The 24186-nt window shown below is 39.1% G+C and overlaps 1 protein-coding gene across 1 annotated transcript in view; it reads left to right on the forward strand.

The window, feature by feature from the left end:
• The first annotated feature begins 843 nt into the window (after positions 1-843).
• Positions 844-24186, forward strand: part of LOC128052062 (phospholipid-transporting ATPase FetA-like) — an 81938-nt gene continuing 58595 nt past the window's right edge. The window contains exons 1-6 of the mRNA XM_052644529.1: positions 844-854; positions 12523-12581; positions 18381-18494; positions 19323-19421; positions 21009-21070; positions 23789-23861. Of these exons, the coding sequence (XP_052500489.1) occupies positions 18429-18494; positions 19323-19421; positions 21009-21070; positions 23789-23861 (300 nt within the window). The 5' untranslated portion in view covers positions 844-854; positions 12523-12581; positions 18381-18428. The remainder of the gene's footprint in view (positions 855-12522; positions 12582-18380; positions 18495-19322; positions 19422-21008; positions 21071-23788; positions 23862-24186) is intronic.

The raw sequence follows: 24186 nt of genomic DNA on the forward strand, positions 1-24186 counted from the left end.
CTCTCAAAGCTGCTGATGGCCCTGTGGGATTTGAACCTACTCGGGGGGTTCCTGAGATTTCTCAGGGTGCCTCAAGAGTGGTGATGCTAGAATAGCGAATGTTGGTTAGGAGCGCACAGATTCTGCTGGCAGAAGAAACAGATCTTAGGTTGGGGTACAAAACTTGCAGCACATGTGAGTTTTTTTGGCATACACAATATTTCATTTTACTTTTTAAAAATTTGGATACTTTCATAGAAAGCATGCACTGATCAATTTGTCACAATAACCAGCACTTCATTTCTCATTTTACATCCAACTATTATTAACTCACTGGCACCTAAAGTTAGTCCTAAATTTCGGAATTATCTGTTTCACTAGACATAAAATATTTGTATCTATATTAGATGAAAATCCATAAGTTAACTGCTGCCCGCTGGAATTATAGAATACTCCAGTCAATAAAAAACTAATCAAAGGTATAGGCCCGGAACTTCACTGAAAGATCACCCAATGATTTCTTTTTCCTGTTTCCAAGTTTCAGCTAATTTTTCTCACAGATTATAGTTATCAGCTTAGATTTGGTTGCTAGAAAGTAGAATTTATTTACCAAGTTTTAAAACTATAACTTTATGATAAGGATGTTTGAAATGAATTCTAAAATTTAACTTGTATTTTTAGAGGTAGATTTATTTTGTATTTTAGAGGTCAAGTTCCAAGTTTCTTATGTATATGTTTAAGTCAAATGGTATCGGCAATGAGAACTTCTCATTCTGAATGTTTTTATTTCCTTACAGAAGTTCCGGGGAATAATAACTGAAACTACCCTGCGATGTCTGTATCTGAAAAGGAAAGTGAGGACAAACAAAATGGAGGTAGGGTAACTCTTAAGTCTGTACATCATTATTGCCTCTAAAAAGTGCATACATGCTTGCACATGTGTGTGCACTCACACATAGGACAAATAAATAGACTGCCAACCTACCAAACTACCAGTGGAGCTAACTGACCAGGAAAGGAAATATACTTTGCAGAAGTAAATCCTTTGTACTTAAAATGAGAGGCTCCACCATTTTGCCTTTGGAAAATTTTATTTTAAGTAGTTACAATTGCTCATCTTTTGTACTTTTATTAGAAGTTGAACAGGAAAACATGTGTTCCTTTTCCTCTCCCCATTGTTCACAACTGCCTCTTGCTAAAAGAGAAGCGGTCAATGTGAAAAATCAGTTGCTGAAGCAGACAAGGTCAGCTTTTGTAGACTTTTTACAGACAGGGCTAGTGAATCTGGCTATAGTGTGAGAGAGGATTTCTGTACCACTTTCATGCTTTCCTGTGGTGAATATAAGTACTAAAAGGAGCTGGGGTTATCACAGCCAAGGCATCTTTAAGGATAAACCAGCCTGACATGGGAAAAAAAAAAAAAATCTTTTCCTGACATAAAATTTTGAGAAAGCAAACTAGCCTGTAGTTCTATGTTTAGGCTTCCTATTGAGGAATGGAGAAGGTACAGAGAATGAAATTAGGTCACTGATTTAAGGCCACACCACACCTTCTTTACTTTCTGTTATTACGCAGTTGTCTGATTCTTGGAAGTAGCCCATGACAAGGACAGAGGCCCTAGTTCCAGGAAGAGGAAGTCAGGCAACTCCCAACAGAGGGAAAAAGAAGCGAATCTGCTTGTACTCTCAGAACTGCTGAAAGAGAGAGGGCTGAGGAAAACAGGCTAACTGACCAATTTCTCCTGCATCTTCTTACGAACAGAAAACATGGAGGATAGTGTAAATCAATAAAATCAGAACATACCCTCACACCAGTACACAATAAACTTAAAACGGCTTGAAGACTTAAAAATATGACACCATAAAACTCCCAGAAGAGAACATATTAAAAACATTCTGATATAAACTGTAACAATGTTACAACAATGCCTTTGGTCAGTCTCCCAAGGCAATAGAAATAAAAGCAAAAATAAATTGTACCTTATCAAACCTACAAGCTTTTGTGCAGCAAAGGAAACCATAGGCAAAATGAAAAGACAACCTATGGATTGGGAGAAAATATTTGCAAACGATGTGACTAACAAGGACTTAATTTCTAAGCAGCTCATACAATTCAATAACAGCAACAGAAAAGCCAAACAACCCAATCAAAAAATGAACAGAATACCTAGACATTTCTCCAAAAAAGAAGTGCAAATAGCCAGTAGGCACATGAAAAAGGTGCTCAACATTGCTAATTATTAAAATGCAAATCAAGTTACAATGAAGTACCCACCTGACACTTGTCAGAATGGCCGTCATCAGAACACGTACCCCTTATGTTTTCAGCAGCACTGTTTGCAATAGCCAAGACATGGAAACAACCTAAATGTTCACAGGCAGATGAATGGATAAAGAAGATGTGGTGTGTGTGTGTATTTAGCTCCTTTTATCTCAGCTCCTACACACACACACACACACACACACACACACACACACACCCTAAATGGAATATTATTCAGCCATAAAAAGAGCTAAATGTTTGTCCCCTTGAATTCCATAGCCATGACTACTTCAACTAGACCATCTCCTAGACTCTCCTTGTCTAAGCTAATTTTCAATCTTCTATAGTTCTAACTTCTCATCTGTAATTCACATTTTCTCACTCTTGTTTCAGCCAAACACAAATAAACTTTGAATTAACATGTGATGGGGAAAACACTTGGTCATCCCAGTCTTTTCTTAACAGTATTCACAAGCCCTAGGGAATCTTGAATTAATCTTTTATTATCTCATCTAAAACTTTTTTTTCTGCCTTTAGTATCTCAAACATGACTGGCTACTCTCTTTCCTTAAATTTGTCTTCTTTTTCTCAGACTTTTAGTTTCTTCTCCTAGATGATTGTGCAAACTGAAGTTTTAACCACTTTTCTCATTGTTCCAGCTTTTCCTTTTTTCAGAGGCATCTTAAGAAATTCAACTTTCTAGGCCTCATTTTTTCTTTCCTTCATGGTGAAAATCCTACTCTTCTTTTTCATAGCAGGTCTGGAATCAAAGAGCCAGAACTAGGTGTTGGTTAATCCCATGACCCACTTTGAAGTCTCAGTCTGTCTCCACCAACTCAGGCTCTGAACTTTGGGATCTGCCTGCTTTATTTTACTCCTAAACTCAAAGAGGGAGGTATATATTCAGTTGTTGTACAGAGCCTCAACTCCATGTATCCCTTGGGGCTGCTACGCTTAGATGGAATAGCTTGCTACACCCAGATAAGTTGCTGGAAAAACCTGTTACACCTTTATTAAGTTAAAAACATAGTTAGTATGGGGGTGAGGGAACACATGTATACCTGTGGCCGATTTATGCTGATGTATGGCAAAAACCATCACATTACCATAAAGTAATTATCCTCCAATTTAAATTAATTATAAAAACATAGTTATATCTAGGATTAAATTTAATAAGAAATGTGAAGTTTAAAAAGAAAATATTAGAAACTTATCGAGCAGCACAAAATAATATTTTTGAAAAAATTTAGAGGCTGTGCTGGTGTGTCGGGTTTGGTTGGAAAGGCAAACACCAGAGGAGAAACTGATTTTATTAACCAATGCCTGAGCAAATTGAGAATGAACATAGTAGAAAAGCAACCTGCTCATGCACTAGATCACCTTAATACCATAGAAACACCAATTCTACCCTGGTACTCTGCTTTAATCAGGCAGCCATCTGGGTCCCTGAGAAAGTTCCTGTACAAGGAGCATAGGCCATGCAGCACCTCTAAATCCTAGATGCATCTAAGTTATCTGAGCCATACATGTTCCATTGCTTTGGACAACCTAAGTTATAATGGTTAACAGAAGCTCTCATATCATTAGGTTGTAAATAAGCCACTCACTAGTCAAAATAAACTGCAACCAAACTTTCTGTCAGTCCCATCTCAAATTCCCCCACCTTTATTAAGCTAATCCTAGTAATTGCAAGAATGAAACAACAAGAAAGAAACACTAGTCCAGGAGAACAAACTATAAGCTACATAGCTGGGTGGTAAACTAGCCCAGCAAAGACTTATAGCCTCTTGTTTATGTTGTTCAGATCAGTTCAATCACTCAGTTGTGTCTGACTCTTTGCAACCCTATGGACTGCAGCACGCCAGGCTTCCCTGTCCATTACCAATTCCTGGAGCTTACTCAAACTCATGTCCATTGAGTTTGTGATGCCATCCAACCATTTCATCCTCTGTCGTCCCTTTCTCCTCCCGCCTTCAATCTTTCCCAGCATCAGGGTCTTTTCAAATGAGTCAGTTCTTTGCATCAAGTGGCCAAAGTATTGGAGCTTCAGCTTCACCATTAGTCCTTGCAATGAACATTCAGGACTCATTTTCTTTAGGATGGACTGGTTGGATCTCCTTGCAGTCCAAGGGAATCTCAAGAGTCTTCTCCAACATGACAGTTTAAAAGCATCAATTCTTCGGCCCTCAGCTTTCTTTATAGTCCAACTCTCACATCCATACATGACTACTGGAAAAACCTTAGCTTTGACTAGATGGGCCTTTGTTGGTAAAGTAATGTCTCTGTTTTTTAGTATGCTGCCTAGGTTGGTCATAACTTTTCTTCCAAGGAGCAAGCGTCTTTTAATTTCATGGCTGCAGTCACCATCTGCAGTGATTTTGGAGCCCCCACAAAGTAAAATCTGTCACTGTTTCCATTGTTTCCCCATCTATTTCCCATGAAGTGCTGGGACCAGATGCCATGATCTTAATTTTCTGAATGTTGAGTTTTAAGCCAACTTTTTCACTCTCCTCTTTCACTTTCATCAAGAGGCTCTTTAGTTCTTCTTTGCTTTCTGTCATAAGGGTGGTGTCATCTGCATATCTGAGGTTATTGATATTTCTCCCGGCAATCTTGATTCCAGCCTGTGCTTCCTCCAGCCCAGCATTTCTCATGATGTACTCTGCATATAAGTTAAATAAGCAGGGTGACAATAGACAGCCTTGACGTACTCCTTTTCCTATTTGGAACCAGTGTGTTGTTCTGCCGGGAGCCAGCATGGGGAATCCCGCCCGTGGCAAAGGTCATGAGGAAGAGGCCAGATAGGCAAAGGCAAGATCAGGCCTCGAGGAAACCGCCCTGGGCCTTCTCGAGCATCTACCCCAAAACCAGAATCTGTCTGTCTTATTATTTTATGACTTTCACCACGTTTCTGACATTAACAGGGGCTATCCCCTACCACCTTTCTCTGGAAAAAGTTAACTTAGAGCTCCAGTTAACAGTCTCCTGCATATAAAAGGAGTGTCTCAGCTCAAACCCCTCTGATGGCTCTCTAACTTGCCTGACAGGTTTACCCAGATTTTCACAACTACACATGTGATTGTTTACAGCCCCCCAACTGTGAGAGGCACTAGCTTAAAACAACATCTTAAAGATATAGAGCCCATTTTAAGGAGCTAAGAATTATATTGGTGGAGGGTTTTCATTGTTGAGTTAATGACTGCCACCAGGCCTCCATATCCTTTATCTTTTAGGCACCTGGAGGATATTAATCAATGTAATTGGGATGTAGAAAAAGAATATAGTAGTTTTGATGTCAGCAATACTAGACTTTTGAGTTAATGAATTTTCTCTTTGTTATAAATCACTGTACTCCTCTTTCCTTGTTATAAATTGTTGTATCCTTGCTATGTAAGAATGTAACCTTAATTAGTGCTTTCTGAGAGTGGCGCCAGACTTTAGTAAGAACAACACTTTTAGGGCATATAAGTTTTCTGGTTGACGGACCTTTATCAGAAAAGGGCCATAAAATGCTAATAGGCCTCCTGGCCAGAAGATGATGTAAATCACCTAAGACCTGTGTATAAGGCTAGGTATGCAGAGATAAAGCCTGGTCTTGATAAGGGTCAGGGCTGCTGACCCTGCATGACTTTGTATTATCCATTGATCTCTATGTACAAAAAGAATATAATAGCTTTCCTGGAAAATAAAGGATGAACCAGTTTCTCAGAAATCTGGCTTCCCCCGTGTCTTCTTTTCTTTCTTACTCTATTTTCTGGCTGATTCCCGTCTGGAGCATAGAGGCTCATCATGTCTACTTATTTGCCTGGGCTTATAAGACCCACTCGAGAGGGAGCCCAAGATGGGGCACCCTCCGCTATTCAAGCGGGTGCCTGTGGCCTTACACAGATGGTGTAAGTCTCTTGTCTGAGGCTTTATGGCTTTCTATGTAAACCAAGGAATACAGCCTCTTTCTCTCCTCTATTCTCTTAACTGCAAACTCTTTCCTTATCTCTCTCTAAATCTATATATCTCTCTCGCCACGCCGTCCCCACTTCTAATTACCCTGGATCCACTGGGGCTGGACCCTGGCATTGTTCCATGTCCAGTTCTAACTGTTGCTTCTTGACCTGCATACACACTTCTTAGGAGGTAGGTCAGGTGGTCTGGTATTCCCATCTCTTTCAGAATTTTCCTCAGTTTGTTATGATCCACACAGTTAAAGGCTTTGGCATAGTCAATAAAGCAGAAGTAGATATTTTTCTGGAACTCTCTTGCTTTCTCAATGATCCAACAGATGTTGGCAATCTCTCTCTAGTGCCTCTACCTTTTCTAAATCCTACTTGAACATCTGGATGTTCTCAGTTCACATACTGTTGAAGCCTGGCTTGGAGAATTTTGAGCATTACTTTACTAGCATGTGAGATGAGTGCAATTGTGCAATAGTTTGAGCATTCTTTGGCATTGCGCTTCTTTAGGATTGGAATGAAAACTGGCCTTTTCCAGTCCTGTGGCCACTGCTGAGTTTTACAAATTGCTGGCATATTGAGTGCAGCACTTTCACAGCATCATCTTTTAGGATTTGAAATAGCTCAACTGGAATCCCATCACCTCCACTAGCTTCGTTCGTAGTGATGCTTCCTAAGGCCTACTTGAGTTCGCATTCCAGGATGTCTGGCTCTAGTCCAGTGATCACACCATCGTGATTATCTGGGTTTTGAAGATCTTTTTTGTACAGTTCTTCCATGTATTCTTGCCACCTCTTCTTAATATCTTTTGCTTCTGTTAGGTCCATACCATTTCTGTCCTTTATTGGGCCCATCTTTGCATGAAATGTCCCCTTGGTATCTCTAATTTTCTTGAAGAGATCTCTAGTCTTTCCCATTCTATTGTTTTCCTCTGTTTGCATGGATCACTGAGAAAGACTTTCTTATCTCTCCTTGCTATTCTTTAGAACTCTGCATTCAAATGGGTATATCTTTCCTTTTCTCCTTTGCCTTTTGCTTCGCTTCTTTGCACAGCTATTTGTAAGGCCTCCTCAGACAACCATTTTGCGTTTTTACATTTCTTTTTTTTGGTGATGGTCCTGATCACTGCCTCCTGTACAGTGTCATGAACCTCCATCCATAGTTCTTCAGGCACTCTGTCTATCAGATCCAATCCCTTGAATCTATGTATTGTTAGCAAGGTGATTGTACAGATGTGATCACCATGTACAAAGAAGTGGTTTCCTGGAGGCATACCAGGCTCCCTCCAGGGATATAGTATGCTACTGAATGGGGGACTGACTAATAGTGCAAAAATGTCATCTGTCTCCAAATTCATAGTAGTTTTGAAATCTATATATGTAAATCCTTGGGTAAAAGGAACTAAACATCCCAGTTTCACCTTTCCTGCGGTTTGTGCAAATTCTGAACTTCAAGCATTACCCAATGTGCAGACTTTGGCCCCTTAGATATTTTCTATAAGAAATTTAGTCTTGTTCTGATTTCATGATCTGTAGCAATTTTTGCTGATAACCAGAGGATAAATAAAGGAAATTACATGAAGAACCATAAAAGTCCCTGTCTTATCACCAGCTCTCTCCTCAGCTTTCAGAAGCATATTATCTTAGCCCCCTGAGAAATGCAGTGTGATTTTCCAGACCTGAATGTACTTCCAATGGGAGGGAGCTCTGCATTTTCTAATAACCCACTTTCACTCCATCCCCAGATTCTCAGTTCAGTTCAGTTCAGTTCAGTCGCTCAGTCGTGTCCAACTCTTTCCGACACCATGAATCACAGCACGCCAGGCCTCCCTGTCCATCACCAACTCCCGGAGTTCACTCAGATTCACATCCATCAAGTCCGTGATGCCATCCAGCCATCTCATCCTCGGTCATCCCCTTCTCCTCCTGCCCCCAATCCCTCCCAAAATCAGAGTCTTTTCCAATGAGTCAACTCTTTGCATGAGGTGGCCAAAGTACTGGTGTTTCAGCTTTAGCATCATTCCTTCCAAAGAAATCCCAGGGTTGATCTCCTTCAGAATGGACTGGTTGGATCTCCTTGCAGTCCAAGGGACTCTCAAGAGTCTTCTCCAACACCACAGTTCAAAAGCATCAGTTCTTCGGTGCTCAGCCTTCTTCACAGTCCAACTCTCACATCCATACATGACTACTGGAAAAACCATAGCCTTGACTAGATGAACCTTAGTCGGCAAACTAATGTCTCTGCTTTTGAATATACTATCTAGGTTGGTCATAACTTTTCTTCCAAGGAGTAAGTATTATTTAATTTCATGGCTGCAGTCACCATCTGCAGTGATTTTGGAGCCCCAAAAAATAAAGTCTGACACTGTTTCTACTGTTTCCCCATCTATTTCCCATGAAGTGATGGGACCGGATGCCATGATCTTCGTTTTCTGAATGTTGAGCTTTAAGCCAACTTTTTCGCTCTCCTCTTTCACTTTCATCAAGAGGCTTTTTAGCTCCTCTTCACTTTCTGCCGTAAGGGTGATGTCATCTGCATACCTGAGGTTATTGACATTTCTCCTGGCAATATTGATTCCAGCTTGTGTTTCTTCCAGTCCAGTGTTTCTCATGATGTACTCTGCATATAAGTTAAATAAGCAGGGTGACAATAGACAGCCTTGACGTACTCCTTTTCCTATTTGGAACCTGTCTGTTGTTCCATGCCCAGTTCTAACTGTTGCTTCCTGACCTGCATACAGATTTCTCAAGAGGCAGGTCAGGTGGTCTGGTATTCCCATCTCTTTCAGAATTTTCCACAGTTTATTGTGATCCACACAGTCAAAGGCTTTGGCATAGTCAATAAAATAGAAATAGATGTTTTTCTGGAACTCTCTTGCTTTTTCCATGATCCAGCCGATGTTGGCAATTTGATCTCTGGTTCCTCTGCCTTTTCTAAAACCAGCTTGAACATCAGGGAGTTCACGGTTCACGTATTGCTGAAGCCTGGCTTGGAGAATTTTGAGCATTACTTTACTAGCATGTGAGATGAGTGCAATTGTGCGGTAGTTTGAGCATTCTTTTGCATTTCCTTTCTTTGGAATTGGAATGAAAACTGATCTTTTCTAGTCCTGTGGCCACTGTTGAGTTTTCCAAATTTGCTGACATATTGAGTGCAGCACTTTCACAGCATCATCTTTCAGGATTTGAAATAGCTCAACTGGAATTCCATCACCTCCACTAGCTTTGTTCGTAGTGATGCTTTCTAAGGCCTACTTGACTTCACATTCCAAGATGTCTGGCTCTAGATTAGTGATCACATCATCATGATTACCTGGGTCGTGAAGATCTTTTTTGTACAGTTCTTCTGTGTATTCTTGCCACCTCTTCTTAATATCTTCTGCTTCTGTTAGGTCCATACCATTTCTGTCCTTTATCGAGCCCATCCTTGCATGAAATGTTCCCTTGGTATCTCTAATTTTCTTGAAGAGATCTCTAGTCTTTCCCATTCTGTTGTTTTCCTCTATTTCTTTGCATTGATCGCTGAGGAAGGCTTTCTTTACTCTCCTTAACTATTCTTTGGAACTCTGCATTCAGATGCTTATATCTTTCCTTTTCTCCTCTGCTTTTCACCTCTCTTCTTTTCACAGCTATTTGTAAGGCCTCCCCAGACAGCCATTTTGCTTTTTTGCATCTCGGTCTTGATCCCTGTCTCTTGTACAATGTCACGAACCTCATTCCATAGTTCATCAGCCACTCTATCTACCAGATCTAGGCCCTTAAATCTATTTCTCACTTCCACTGTATAATCATAAGGGATTTGATTTAGGTCATACCTGAATGGTCTAGCGGTTTTCCCTACTTTCTTCAATTTGAGTCTGAATTTGGCAATAAGGAGTTCATGATCTGAGCCATAGTCAGCTCCTGGTCTTGTTTTTGCTGACTGTTTAGAGCTTCTCCATCTTTGGCTCCAAAGAATATAATCAATCTGATTTTGGTGTTGACCATCTGGTGATGTCCATGTGTAGAGTCTTCTCTTGTATTGTTGGAAGAGGGTGTTTGCTATGACCAGTGCATTTTCTTGGCAAAAGTCTATTAGTCTTTGCCCTGCTTCATTCCATATTCCAAGGCCAAATTTGCCTGTGACTCCAGGTGTTTCTTGACTTCCTACTTTTGCATTCCAGTCCCGTATAATGAAAAGGACATCTTTTTTGGGTGTTAGATCTGAAATTTTCTTTGTCTTCACCTCTAATTAAAACTCCAGTCTTAAGCAAATTGGCCAAAATGATTCTGAAGTTTACCTAGAAGAGAAAATAGACAAGAATAACCAAGAAGAAACATCTCTGGGTATCCAGTGGCTAAGACTCTGCGCTCCCCATGCACCAGGCTCAGATTTGCTCCCTGGTCAGGGAACTAGATCCCACATGCTGCAATTAAGAGTTCACATGCCACAATTAAAGATCCTGCATGCCACAACTAAGACCCAGCACAGCCAGATTAATTACTTTTTAAAAAAAGAATAGCCAAAAAGATGTTAAAATAGAAGACTCTCTATCCTATATTACAAGTTGCATAATTTAAGAGTCGAATGGAGGGAGAGATAAATCAACAGTATGGGATTAAGAAATAAAAACTACTGTACATAATATAGATAAGCTGCAAGGATTTACTGTATAGCACAGGGAACTATATTCAGTATCTCATAATAATGTATAATGGAAAATTATCTGAAAAAATCATATATATATATATAAACAACTGAATCACTTTTCTGTACACCTGAGACTAACACAATATTGTAAACCAACTGTACTTCAATTGAAAATTTTTTCTTAAAGATGGATAGACTAGAACTTAATAGAAAACCCATAATTAGGGCTTCCCAGGTGGTGCTAATGGTAAAGAACCTGTCTGCCAATGCAGGAGGCTTAAGAAAACCCATAATTATATTCAATATGTTAGAATTTGGTACATTATAAAAGTGACATTTAAAATAAGAGACAAAATATTTGCAAGTCACTTATAACTGATTTCTATTCAGAACATATTAAGAACTCATAGTTCAGTGATAAAAAGATAATTAACCCGGTTTAAAAATGAGCAAAGGATCTGAATAGACATTTCTCCAAAGAAGATATATAAATGTTCAATAAAATACATGAAAAGATACTCAATATCATCATTAGTCAATGGACTAATTAGTTCATGGAATTCTCCAGGCCAGAATACTAGAGTGGGTAGTCATTCCCTTCTCCAGGGGATCTTCCCAACCCAGGGATTGAATCCAGGTCTCCTGCATTGCAGGCAGATTCTTTACCAGCTGAGCTACCTGGGAATCCCTCATTAGTCAATATGGACATGCAAATCAAAATCACAATGAGACATTACTTCATATCCACTAAGATAGTTAAAATAAAAAAGCACAGTCTTTTACAAGTGTTGGCAAGGATATGAAGAAATTGGAATTCTCATACATTGTCAGTAAGAATGTAAAATCATGCAACTGCTGTGAAAACCTGTTTGGTAGCTTCTCAAAATGTTAAAACCAGAGTTACCATATGACTGAGTAATTCTACTCCTATGTATATACCCAAGAGAAATAAAAATACATCCACACAAAAACTCGTACGTGAATGTTCATAACACAGGGCTTAATACCTGTCAAGAACTCAGTAAATGCTTGTTGAACCAATGAAGAATTCAAGAGGCTATAGGAATGTTTTATTCAGAAAGATCTGTTGATAATTTATATTTTTGAGATGTTTTATAACACAGTAAGGAGCTATCTGTAATAGTTTGTGCCATCTATGTGTTTTGATGTGATGTTGTTATCAGGCCGACTCCACTAAATCCCAAGTCCCTTGAAGTAAGGACTCTGCCTTACTTATCTTTTTATCTCCTCACAGCATCCAGCACACTGGTTTCTGTGCAATAGATACTGGTAATGATTTATTAATTTAGAGCAGATTTAGGAAAGGTTAGCCTTAGAAAGAACCTCAGATATCTAAACTATTGCTGTAATTAACTTCTGAAGGAGGATTGGATTTCTGTGTTTGGCAATAATGTTGATGCAGGCCAGCCTGTTGTCTGTGGAAACATAGTCTAGGGTTACTAGAAGCATTAATGGTAGAGAGCTCCTCAGAAGTTACTTGTCCTCTTGCCTCCAGAAGGCTCGAACACTTGAGGATTTCCATTTTTACCATATTGCTTGATTCTTTGAACAAAGAGACAACACCTCTTTGTGGACAGATATTCTTGGTGAGAATGTGTGAGATGCTAGTGAAGTCACTGGCAACCAGCATCCCAGGCTCATCTCAAAGGGGCATCGTGCTCATCATTTCTCTCGTCTTTTTCAGCACACGAGAGATATCTGCAAGCCAACAACAGAGAATTTAACAGTCTGTTTGGATACCCGGTGAGTATATGGTCTCTAGCTATTTCAAGAGGGGGCTGATGTTTTCCTCTAATATTCCCCATTGTCAGTGAGGCAGGAAATTCCTTGTAGATGTAAATCCTACAACATAGGTTCTACTTTCTTTCAAGCTCCTGTACAATGAGGGCTGGTGCAGTGAGGGCTCAGAAACCAAATTAATCCAGTGACCTAGGCTCAGGGGAGGATGTGTCTCAAATTTTGGTTTTATATATAGCTCCTCGAAAAGAAATACTGTAGCTTGAACAAATGAAAGCATAGTTTCATAGTTTTTTTTTTTTTCACTTAGGCATCTCTCTGTGATAGTACATGTAGACCTTCCTAATTTGTTTAATCAGTTCAGTTCAATCGCTCAGCCATATCTGACTCTTTGTGACCCTTTGGACTATAGCCTGCCAGCCTCCCCTGTCCATGGGTTCTCCAGGCAAAAATACTGGAATAGGTTGCCATGCCCACTGAATCTACTTTTTTACTAAACTAGGATATTTAAAGTTCTGAATGGGAAAAAAATTATACTTCTGTTAGTAAACTACTAAATAAATATATACCCGAATGATTTCCATTAATATATTCAACTGAATTACCTTTTGCAACTGAGTAATATGAAAACTTTTACTTCATTTTATACTTACAGCTTCCAAGCTCTCTTTTTTCATATTCATTGAATCTAGATGTTGTTTAAGTGTATCCAATTCCTAAGAAGAAGGGGAAAAAGCAAATAAATATGCAAATTACAGTAAGAATAATCTATTTATCATTTCAAATATGCATGTGTCAAAGTAAATTTTGTAAACACTTTCAACCCATATCTTACGATTTGACTAGAATTTATTAACATTCATTATTTCTGTTTTGCCAATTTATTTCATCATTATTAAAAATCTTACATGATCAACCTTTTAAATACTTTATGAGTTTTTAAAAGGGAGTCAGAGTTTTTCACAGTGAATCATCGTGTTCTGAGAATATCAAATATCAGAAGACTTTAAATTAATGACATTACTATTTAAAGTTATAATTTTTATTTGATTTTTTAACCACATTTCCATATTTTTTGACTATTTTCTGTTAAGGCCAAGACCTATAACAATTTACATGGTACACTCTTAGGGATAAGACTCTTCAACTGTTTACCATTGATCCTTGAATATAACAGGTTTGAACTGCATGGGTCCACTGACATACAGATTTTTTTTCAAGAAATATGTACTATGGTACTACTCAGTCCAAGGATGGCTGAATCAGTGGATGTGAAACCCCAGATACTGAGAGCCAACTATAAATTATACACAGATTTTAAACTGCACAGGTGTTGCTGTGCTTAACACCCGAGTGTTTCAAGGGCCAAGTAGACCCAATTCAAAAACCCTGTGCAATATTAGCTATATCAGTTCAGTTCAGTTGCTCAGTCATGTCTGACTCTCTGTGACCCCATGGACTGCAGCAAGCCAGGCTTCCCTGTCCATCACCAATTCCCAGAGCTTACTCAAATTCATGTCGATCAAGTTGGTGATGTCATTCAACCATCTCATCCTCTGTCATCCCCTTATCCTCCTGATATTAATTCATTTAATAGCAACATAGTTTTCCATTGTATCAATATACCTCAATTGATTTAACCAGTTTCTTAATGATTAACATTTTAAGTGTCTCCGTTTATATCCAGGTGCCCCCTCCAAAAAATATTTCTCCAATGTTTTGCTGCAATAAATGGTCCTAAATGAACACCATTTTATATGCCATATACTTTGCTACATTTGTGTGAATATACTTTAGGAGAGTTTCCTAGAAGTGAATTGGCCAGATCAAAAATGAAACACATTAAATATTTGATACATATTGCCAGATTGCCCTCTAAAAAGGTTATATCTATTTATATTTCTATCTATAGCAAAGACTTCTCACTTCTCCATATTCCTGCCAAATTGGTATTGTCAGTCTTTTTATCTTTACCAGACCCTTTCGTGGAAAATGACATTTCATTACCTATCTTTCCTTAATTTTGAGTAAGAGCAATAATTTTTATGTTAATTAGCCTTTGTACATCTTTTTATGGAAATGACTGTTAATGGTATTTGCCCATTTTCTATTAGATTTTTCATTTTCACTTATTTATTTATTTATAAATAAGTAACTCATAAAAAGATACATGTTTAAAAGTCATGCTCCAATACCCCATCCTTGTGCACATCTCTGCTCCCTAGAAGAAATCACTTTTATTAGTTTATCATATATTCAGCAGTGCTTCTTTGTGCAAATAAAGCAAATACACATGCACACACACACACACACACGCACGTATATATTATCATTTTCCCACTTTCTTAAACTATTCTGAACCTTAACATTATGTCCTAGAGATGTTTTCATAATTATAATTTCATAGTAGCATTTTCCTTCTTTTTTCAACTGCTTCCCTGGCAGATAGCATAATTTATGTAACCACTTTCTTACAAATTGACATTTGGATTGTTTCCGATCTTTTACAGTTATAAGCAATTTTTACATATATGTTACTTTATGCATATGTAGATATATTAATATATAGTGTTGTAAGTATATAATATATATGTGTATATATACTATATATGATATATATGCGTGTATGTATATATATACTATGTATATAGTGTATGTCTATGTGCATGTGTGTGTATATATATATATATACTATATACATACAGTAGTCTCTATAGGATACTAGTTTATGATTTATGAGTTACAGAGGCTCTGGATAATAACAATATTTAGGATATGGCTGTGAGAATAGGTTTCCCCTTCTTTACCTTTTCCGCTGTCTAAACTTTTTCTAAGTAACTCTAAGGTGCAGGTTTTGGCATCACTCTGAGTTTGAACATAGCTCTACTCCTTACTAACGTTGTATCCTTAGGCACCTTATTTATTTTAACTTCTTTGATCTTCAGTTCCCTCATCTATAAAAAGAACATAATAATGTTCACTGTACATGGTGGTTGTTAGAGTTAAATATGGTTGTGAAAACGTTAGTTCTCTTTCACCAAAAAACTGTTACCCCTTAACAGAAGGGTACAAATTTCATTCATCTCTGTAACTACTGTTCCCATCACAGTATCTGGCCCATAAATGAAATTCAATAAATGTATGCAAATAATTGATGAACAAGTAAACAGATTTGACTGATTCTTATGTACTTAACAACCATTGCATCTCCCTGGCCCCACCCATTGCTCATTTTTTCCCTATTTCTCTCATTTCTTCCCTTCCTACTCCTTTTAGGCTTCCCTGGTGGCTCAGTGGTAGAGAAGCCGTTTGTGATGCAGGAGACTGCCTGCAATGTAGGAGACCCGGGTTTGATCCCTGGGTCAGAAAGATTCCCTGGGGAAAGAAATGGCAACCCACTCCAGTACTCTTGCCTGGGAAATCCCACAGACATCGCAAGAGTCACACATGACTTAGTGACTAAACCACCACCACCACTGCTCCTTTTCCTCTTTTCAACCCCCTAACTACTGATTCTCATTATATCCTTGGCCTTCTGTTTTCAATTTTCCACTTTAGCAGTCAGTCGGGTGCTGTGCTTAGTCACTCAGTCATGTCCAACTCTTTGTGACCCCCTGGACTGTAGCCCACCAGGCTCCTTTTTCCTTGGGGATTCTCCAGGCAAGAATACTGGAGTGGGTTGCCATACCCTCCTCCAGGAGATCTTCTCAACCTAGGGATCAAACCCTGTTGTCCAGCATTGCATGCGAATTCTTTACTGTCTGAGCCACAGGGAATATCCCTGCCCAAATAAATAAATACCCGAAACCCAAATCTAGCATCTCTATCATGTCAAAAGAATTAAACACAAGAATTCTGTAGTTAAGCAAATGTTCTACATCCTCAAGATCTTGCTCCTGGCTTGACATTTAAGAGTAGGACAAAACACTAGTTGCCAAGTTAGTAAAGAAGTACTGATTTGTCTGTCTTGGGGCAGAATCAGCATAGCTTTTGTCTTTGTTTTCTAAAAAAAATGCTACCCAAATAAGTAGAAACCAAAATACATTAACTGTAAAGTCAAATGGAAAATTTACTAAAGCCAGCTGCTTTAGTAAGGTAAAAGATCAAAAGATCTTTGGGTCCAAGTATCAGAGTCATCTGGACTTAGACACTAAGAAATTCAGGGTATCTTAAAATCAAAGAAAACCATTTATATGTTAGAATAACTTACCCTCAGGGTTGGGAGGGGCCTTAGAGGTCATTTAGTTAGAACTCCATTCAAGACATACCTGTGAACTTTCCAGGACAGATTTTAACTGTTTTTCAATCTCTACTAGTATAGTCCAGTATAGAACAAACAAACAAAGGTTTGTGAACAGAACAAACCTTTTGAGAAATGTATGGTGTTTGATTGATCATTAATTGAAAAGTCATGGAGAAACACCAAGGAAATCTTAGGTTTAACTTGGATCTCTAAACTCCTAAGTGCTAAGCTATTTGACCAGCTTCTCTTCCCTAGGGAAATAAACCTTAAGCAAGACTTGACTGGATTGCCTGTCTAGTCTTCCAAGGCCAGTTTTAGCCTTAGGACAAAAAAATATTAGTTCTCCAAGAGTATTCAGATGTCTTCCCAAGGTAGGACCCAGAAAGAGATTCTTCATGGTTAAGCAATGTCTGTTTTCCAGGACTGCAGGTAGGTTTGTTCTTTTGTTTGACCCTGTAGGTGGAGGAGGTGGGAGAGAAGCCTTGTCCTTAGGGGATTATTTGGTCTCATTCTCCTACTTTTCTTAAGCTCATAGATTCAAACCCTTATATCTTAGGTCAAACAACTGAAGATCCAAAAGTAGAAAGTAAGATGGTCTTGTCAACATCTTGAGACTAGCACTGAAGAGGTAGCAAGTTCCCATTTTTACTCAGCAAAATGATAGCTTTGATGTAGGCCAAAACTGTTCAGACCTCCCCCAGGACAATTAAGGGGCAAGTGATTCTCCAGTGCTGAAAGCAACCAGTGTAGGAACCTTCAGTGGGCTAAGGGTGAAAGACAGTCATTTGCTTTTGGCATCTGACACCTTTCAGCACTGAAAGCAAAATGTAAAGACACACCGAAATGGGTTTGCCAGACTTAAGAGAAGCTTCAGTAGAGAGCTCTGAGTAGAGTGAACACAAATGGCAAACTTGCCTTCTGTTTGGCACTGAGAAGGACCTTGAGTCAGAGGATAAGATGAAACAGAAAGATTTCTGATTCCAAGGAAGGGAAGCATTTGGATGGCTGCACAAGTGAACTGGGGCTCAGGGAACAGTACAATCTCAGCTCCACAAGTAACTAGATGGTCTTCGGCAAATAAATTAACCTCAGGGCCTAGGTTGCCGCATCCTGAAAAGGTGAAATTACTCCCTTCTTAGGGTTGTTTTGAGAATTAAATAAGTTGCTTTTTCTAAAATACTTAGAATAGTACTAAAGTACTTAGAATACTGCTTTACACATAGTAAATATTTAATAAGTTTTTATTGTTGTTGATTTTATTATCATCATTATTATCAATAGCATCAATAAACAAAGAATTCTACTCAGGGCATAAATACATCCTGCCCCTCCTAAAAATGTCCCATATTTATCAACCATGCCATCTTTGGCATACATACATAGGCCTCTCTGGGCCTCAAAGAAAAGAGTCTGGAGCCAAACACTTCTTCCTTCCTTCCCTCACTATGTTGGGAAGCTATTTGCTTTTTCCTATTTTATGAAGTGGTCTTGGTCCTTTTTGTTAAGACTTGGAGGTAGAGTCTTTTGTTACTCTAATTGTGCTTGTGTTCTTTTACTAACAGGATAATAGCGTCAAAACCTCAAAATATAATGCCTTAAACTTCTTGCCTATGAACCTGTTTGAACAGTTCCAGAGACTTGCAAATGCATATTTCCTCTTTTTGCTTTTTCTACAGGTATTACCTTTTAGGACCTTTTCCACAGAATATTTTATCAACTTCTCTGGGGTCAGGTTATGTAATCAGTCCTTCTCCTCCTTAAACTGAGAGATGTCTTCTCTCTTCAGACAATGGGCGAATGGATGGCTGGAGTCTCAGGCCAGTTTCCTAGAACAGCAGTGGTCAGGATTAGCCAGGGTGAAACAAGCCTCTATAAGAGGAAGGAGACAAGGTCGCCGAGTCCCAAATAAGGGGACTCCCTCACCACGACTGCATGACCACAGTTCAGCTTAACTGTGAAAGGCCACAGACTCGATTCTACACCCCCGCCTCAGCTGCAGCCCCATTCCTCCTTCTTGTCCCAGCCTCCCCGACAGAAAGTTAACAAATCGGAGCACCAAGGGAGGAGAATGGTTTAGAACATCAGCACAGGGCACAGAAGCCAGGCAGGGTAGGCACAAGTTGGGAGAGAGAGACGGGTCATCTCATTTCCCCTTGTGCTGAAGGGGTGTAGGTGGTTATGTGGTTCTCCCATGCCCACACTTAATGCCCTACCCCCCCAGCACCTTCATTATCAGAAGAGGAATGGCTCTTTGCCATCAAGACAAAGATACTAGCGTTCAGGAAAGTAACTGGCAATTTATCATCTCCTCTTCTTTCATCTTTAGGAGGTGTTTGCTTATAATGGGGTGGCTATTTGGAGGTTATAACAGTGGAAAGCAACTAGGATTGTTGAACTTATTATGAATCTAGGGAGGCGGAAATGGTGGTACAGTGGGGGTTGGGAGGAAATACATTGTCCTTTAAGCTTTCTGACCCATGTTTCTCTCCCCTTCCCTCTCCCAGTTGATTCCTCAGATCTCCTCCTTGGCATGGTACACGACTGTGGTACCCCTGATGGTGGTGCTGTCCATAACAGCAGTGAAAGATGCCATCGATGATATGGTGAAGTGGCTTCCAGGGCCTCTCTTCCCTCACTGTACCAAGTCAGGCTGGGGAGGGAGGGAGCGTGAAGGACTCCCCAGAACTACCTAATACTAGAAGGAAGAAGGAAAGAGGTGTTTCCTTTCCCTATGTCCTTATCTGTGCCAGAGGAATATGAGATTCCCTTAAGCCCAAGATTGGTGAGCCATCCATGGCCAGAAAGGGGTCATGCAAGGCCTTTCTCTGTCTTCTTACTGCCGCCTTTTCCAGGTTTCCTTCCATCTCCTTCATAACCCACCTCTGCCTTCACTTAGCTCTCTCTGGGTTTGCTCTCACCCTTCTTTCTCCATTCACCCTTCTCCCATTTCTATATTCCTCTTCCCTTCCTCCTGTCCCCCTTGCTTTCTCTAGTCTTATCGCCCCTTTCTGCATTCCCGTTCTCCTCTCCAGCTCTCCATATTGCCCTCTCCAGCTTTTGGTTCTATCAGGTGCACACAGCTAGGAACCCTCTGGGTTTAGAGAGCATCATGACTCAACAGAGGCTGGCTCCTTCCTGGCCTTGGCGGGAGAAGCTGGCTTTCAGCGAGTGCAGCGTGGCTTCCTGCATGCTCCTTTACAGCAGGGGGTGGGAGGGCAAATGTGGGGAACCAGTGCTATGCCTACCAGTGGGATTTGGGAAGCCCACCGTGTTGACCTGTTTGGAGCTTCCCAAAGAGAGTCCTTCTGATTTTTATATCAAAGTTTAAGAGCAGAGTGTTTCTCCAGCTCTTCAACTCTGTGACTCTCTAAACCCAGAATTAACATATATAGTGGTTTAAATTTCAGGCACAACTCAGATGTGCAAACATATAACTTAATTTTCCATAACTAAACTCAGTGTAACTCATAACCACCACCTCACCATCTCAGCCCTTTTTTAATGAGAGCTGAAAGCTAAACTTGCCAATTCAGAATAACCCACGCAGTTCCTTCTGGTTTAGAATTCCGTGTCTTTAGGAGAAAATATTGTGACCAATTCAGGATTCTTTCTACCCTCTTCCCAGGGAGTAATCTCAACTGAAAGGAAAGGGACTCATGTGACTCTTAGCATCAGGACATACCCTTATTTGTCACCCTCTTATTTGGGCTTTGAATAGAGCTCTATTCCTCTTTCCTCATTGCATCCATGGTAGAAGCTTCTTATGCTGACTGTGGTTGAGGGTAGGGGTATTGGTATGCTTGTGAATATATAACTTCCCTCCACCTACCAAGGTGTAGCCCCATCATTTTGCATTCTCTCCTCTGTGGCTTTCAACATAAGTTATTTGTTCTTATCACCCCAGGCTTTGGCTCTTGATATTAAAACAAAGAGTTTATCTCTTTCTTCTCGCTTGAATCTTTTTCTGACGTCCTTTCCCAGCTTCTCAGAGACAATCAGCTTCTTGGTCTGGTTTTAACAGTGGAAGAACTTGGAATTGGCCAGGGGCTGGGGGGTAGGGTGGTGAAGAAGTGGGGGTAGGGAGAATTACAAAGAAGAGGAACTACATTGAATAATACTTCAAAATATTAATCTTCTAAATATAGTTTGCTCTATGTCTATTTCCTGAACATTTTCTTGTATGATTTTAGAAAAGGCACCAAAATGATAATCAAGTCAACAATCGTTCTGTTCTGGTGCTGATGAATGGCAGGTAAGTGCTTCTTGGGAAGCCAGTTTAGGTTGGATTGGCTCTGGGAGAGCACTGACCTTGCTAAAACTTGATGTGTTTGGAAAGGTGATTTAAGACAGTGAAAAGAGCCTCGAGCTGGACATAGGAAGAGTTTGTTTCTAGTATGCCCTGAAGTTGCCTCTCTGGACCTCATATTTCTTATCTATAAAATGAAAATAATATTCTTTACCTTAAAGGATGCTTACAAAAATGAAAACAAAATAATATATATTAAAGAAATTAACAAATTATGACATGCTATTAGTATGCAAGTGGTTATTACCAGTACGGTGGTCAGCATGGAGATGTCTGTCTTTAGTGCATCAGTGGATTCTACATGACTTATTGACCATTCTACTATAGCCTTTGGTTAGGACATCTTTTTGTTAACAGTCTAAAGAAAATATTGGTGTTGACCTCATTGCTGTAGTGTTTGGTCTTATCTATCTAAAGTATGGGTAAATGCTTATGTTTTTTGTGGGGTCCTGCAAAATTGGAGCAATTTACCTTTGGCAGGGATAGAGGGAGACTGGCATAATTTTATATAAAGTAAAATATGAAGATTATCCTAAGAGGTACAAAAATTATCATAGGAATTAATAAAAAATATGCAATAATAACTGGCTAAAGAAATCAAGGAAGATTTTCTAGAACACATGATGTTTGTGGTTAAAAGATGGGGAAGAATTCAACAGAGATGATATGAAAGGAGAAGTGACCAGTGTTTGCAGAAGCAAGATCACAAACAAGTACAGATCTGAGGAAATTCAAGATTGAAGTCCAATCCTTTCTCATGGTGACCTTACACAACACCCTGTAGCTATAGTTTTATATATATATATTTATATTTATATTTTTTAAATTTTTTTAAATTACAGTTGATGTTCAACATTATATGTTATAGGTATACAATATAGTGAATCACAATTTTTACAGGTTATACTTCCTTTATAGTTATTATAAAATGTTGTCTATATTACTTGTGTTGTACAGTATATCCTTGTAGCTTATTTTATATGTAATGGTTTGTACCTCTTCATCCCCTCCCCATGTATTGCCCCTCCCCCTTCTCTGACTCCATTGGTAACCACTAGTTTGTTCTCTATATGTGTGAGTCTGTTTATTTTTTGTTATATTCACTAGTTTGCTGTATTTTTTAGATTCCACATATAAGTGATATCATACAGTATTTGTCTTTATATGTCTGACTAATTTCACTTAGCATAATATCCTCCAGGTCCATCCATGTTGTTGCAAATGGAAAATTTTCATTATTTTTTATGGATGAATAGGATTTCAAGAGACCCTGGTTCAATTCCTGGGTCAGGAAGATCCCCTGGAGAAGTGATAGGCTACCCACTCCAGTATTCTTGGGCTTCCGTGGTGGCTCAGATGGTAAAGAATCCACCTGCAATGCAGGAGACCTGGGTTCAATCCCTGGGTTCAAAAGATCCCCTGGAGGAGGACATGGCAACACACTCCAGTGTTCTTGCCTTGAATCCCCATGGACAGAGGAGCCTGGCAGGCTGCAGTCCTTGGGGCCAACAAAGAGTTGGACTCATCTTGAGTGACTAAGCACACACGTATCAAGAACTATAGTTTTAATCATAGAATTCTAGTATGGGAAGTTGTTGGGCATCTGATTCTGTTATTTATTGTGTTTGCTGATTCTTACTCATGATGGATTATTTCCTCAAGTGTTTTGATCTGTTGAAGCCTCTCATAAGATATCACTAAAAAAGTTAGTTGTGATTAAAAAGAAAATTTAAAAAAAGAAAGCTATAGAAATAAAAAGATAAAACTGAGTGTAAGAAATTTGTAAAGCTAGGAGTTACTGAATGAATTTAGTCAAATGAACTTCCCAAGGAGATTGAGCACTTGGGTTTTATAAAACTATTACAGAAGAATTTGTCATAGAGTGGTTTTAGAGTAGGAGTTCACAAGCAGGGCCCTAATGGTTAAACTTTGTAAGCCAGTGAATGTCTGATTTATTTAACACTTGAGATGAATTGTCTATATTCCAGAAAGTGGCGTCCTTTTTGTAGAGCACAAGTGTTTGAACAGAGTTATTAACACCTTTGAAAAATTTTGTTTTTTGAGTTGTGATTTCTGTCATTGTAGTCAGTAATTCTGGCTACAAGCACATCTTTAGTTAAAAGCCACATTTTTTTAGCTATCAAGGGGAATGAGCCACACCTCTGTTAGTGTTCTCTCAGATATATTATTAAATGAAAAACACAAAGTACCAGAAAATTATGTATCTAGTATGTCATTTTTAAATTTATATCTTGTATGTGATTATATGGATTGACATTTTCTCAAAAGAAATGCAAAAAAATTGCTCTAAGTGACAAAACTATAATCTGGGGAGACAGGAGACTGTACTTTTTCTTTTTCTATATTTTTAATTATTTGAACTGTATTTTTACCATATGCATATATTGCTTTTCTTAAAGAAAAATTATGTGCCTGTATATCTACATATACCATTATAGAGTTTTAGAAAACTCTTATAGCCTGATCAAGAGAAATGGGCCCCATTCTTGATACTGCTTGGGCAAGGAGTATCCCAAAGCAGTTTGGTCCTCCTCTGAGCTTTGAGTTCATCTCAGCTCTTTTTCCCCCCTCGATTGTCAAAATAAGACTGTAGTGAAATTCTCAGAGCTGGCATGCAGGCATTCAAGGTTCACTTTCTTGCAGGATAGTGACAGAAAAATGGATGAATGTCCAAGTGGGAGATATAATTAAACTAGAAAACAATCAGATTGTCACGGTGAGTACCTCTTTGGGCTGTGGCTTTTTCTCTTTGGGCTTGAGTAGAAACCTTTTTAGCACTTCTGTGACCACTCCTTTTGGTGATATTCACCTGCTTCACTGTGCATCTAGAGATCACCAGCTCCTGTGGTAAGAAGTTTGTTCTTGTCCACTTCTCACCACAACCCCAGGTAAAGTATGACTGGCTTTGAGAAAGGAGCTGTGTGTTACCAGTGATGCGTCTTGAGACAAAGAAAGTAAACCAAATGTCTATAAAATTCTTAGACTGAATAGCTGTTCCTGAGGTAATTGCTTTTGCCACACTGTAATTTTAAAAGTCTGCC

This window comes from Budorcas taxicolor, chromosome 8 (genome assembly GCF_023091745.1).
Source record: "Budorcas taxicolor isolate Tak-1 chromosome 8, Takin1.1, whole genome shotgun sequence".
Lineage (NCBI taxonomy): Eukaryota > Metazoa > Chordata > Mammalia > Artiodactyla > Bovidae > Budorcas > Budorcas taxicolor.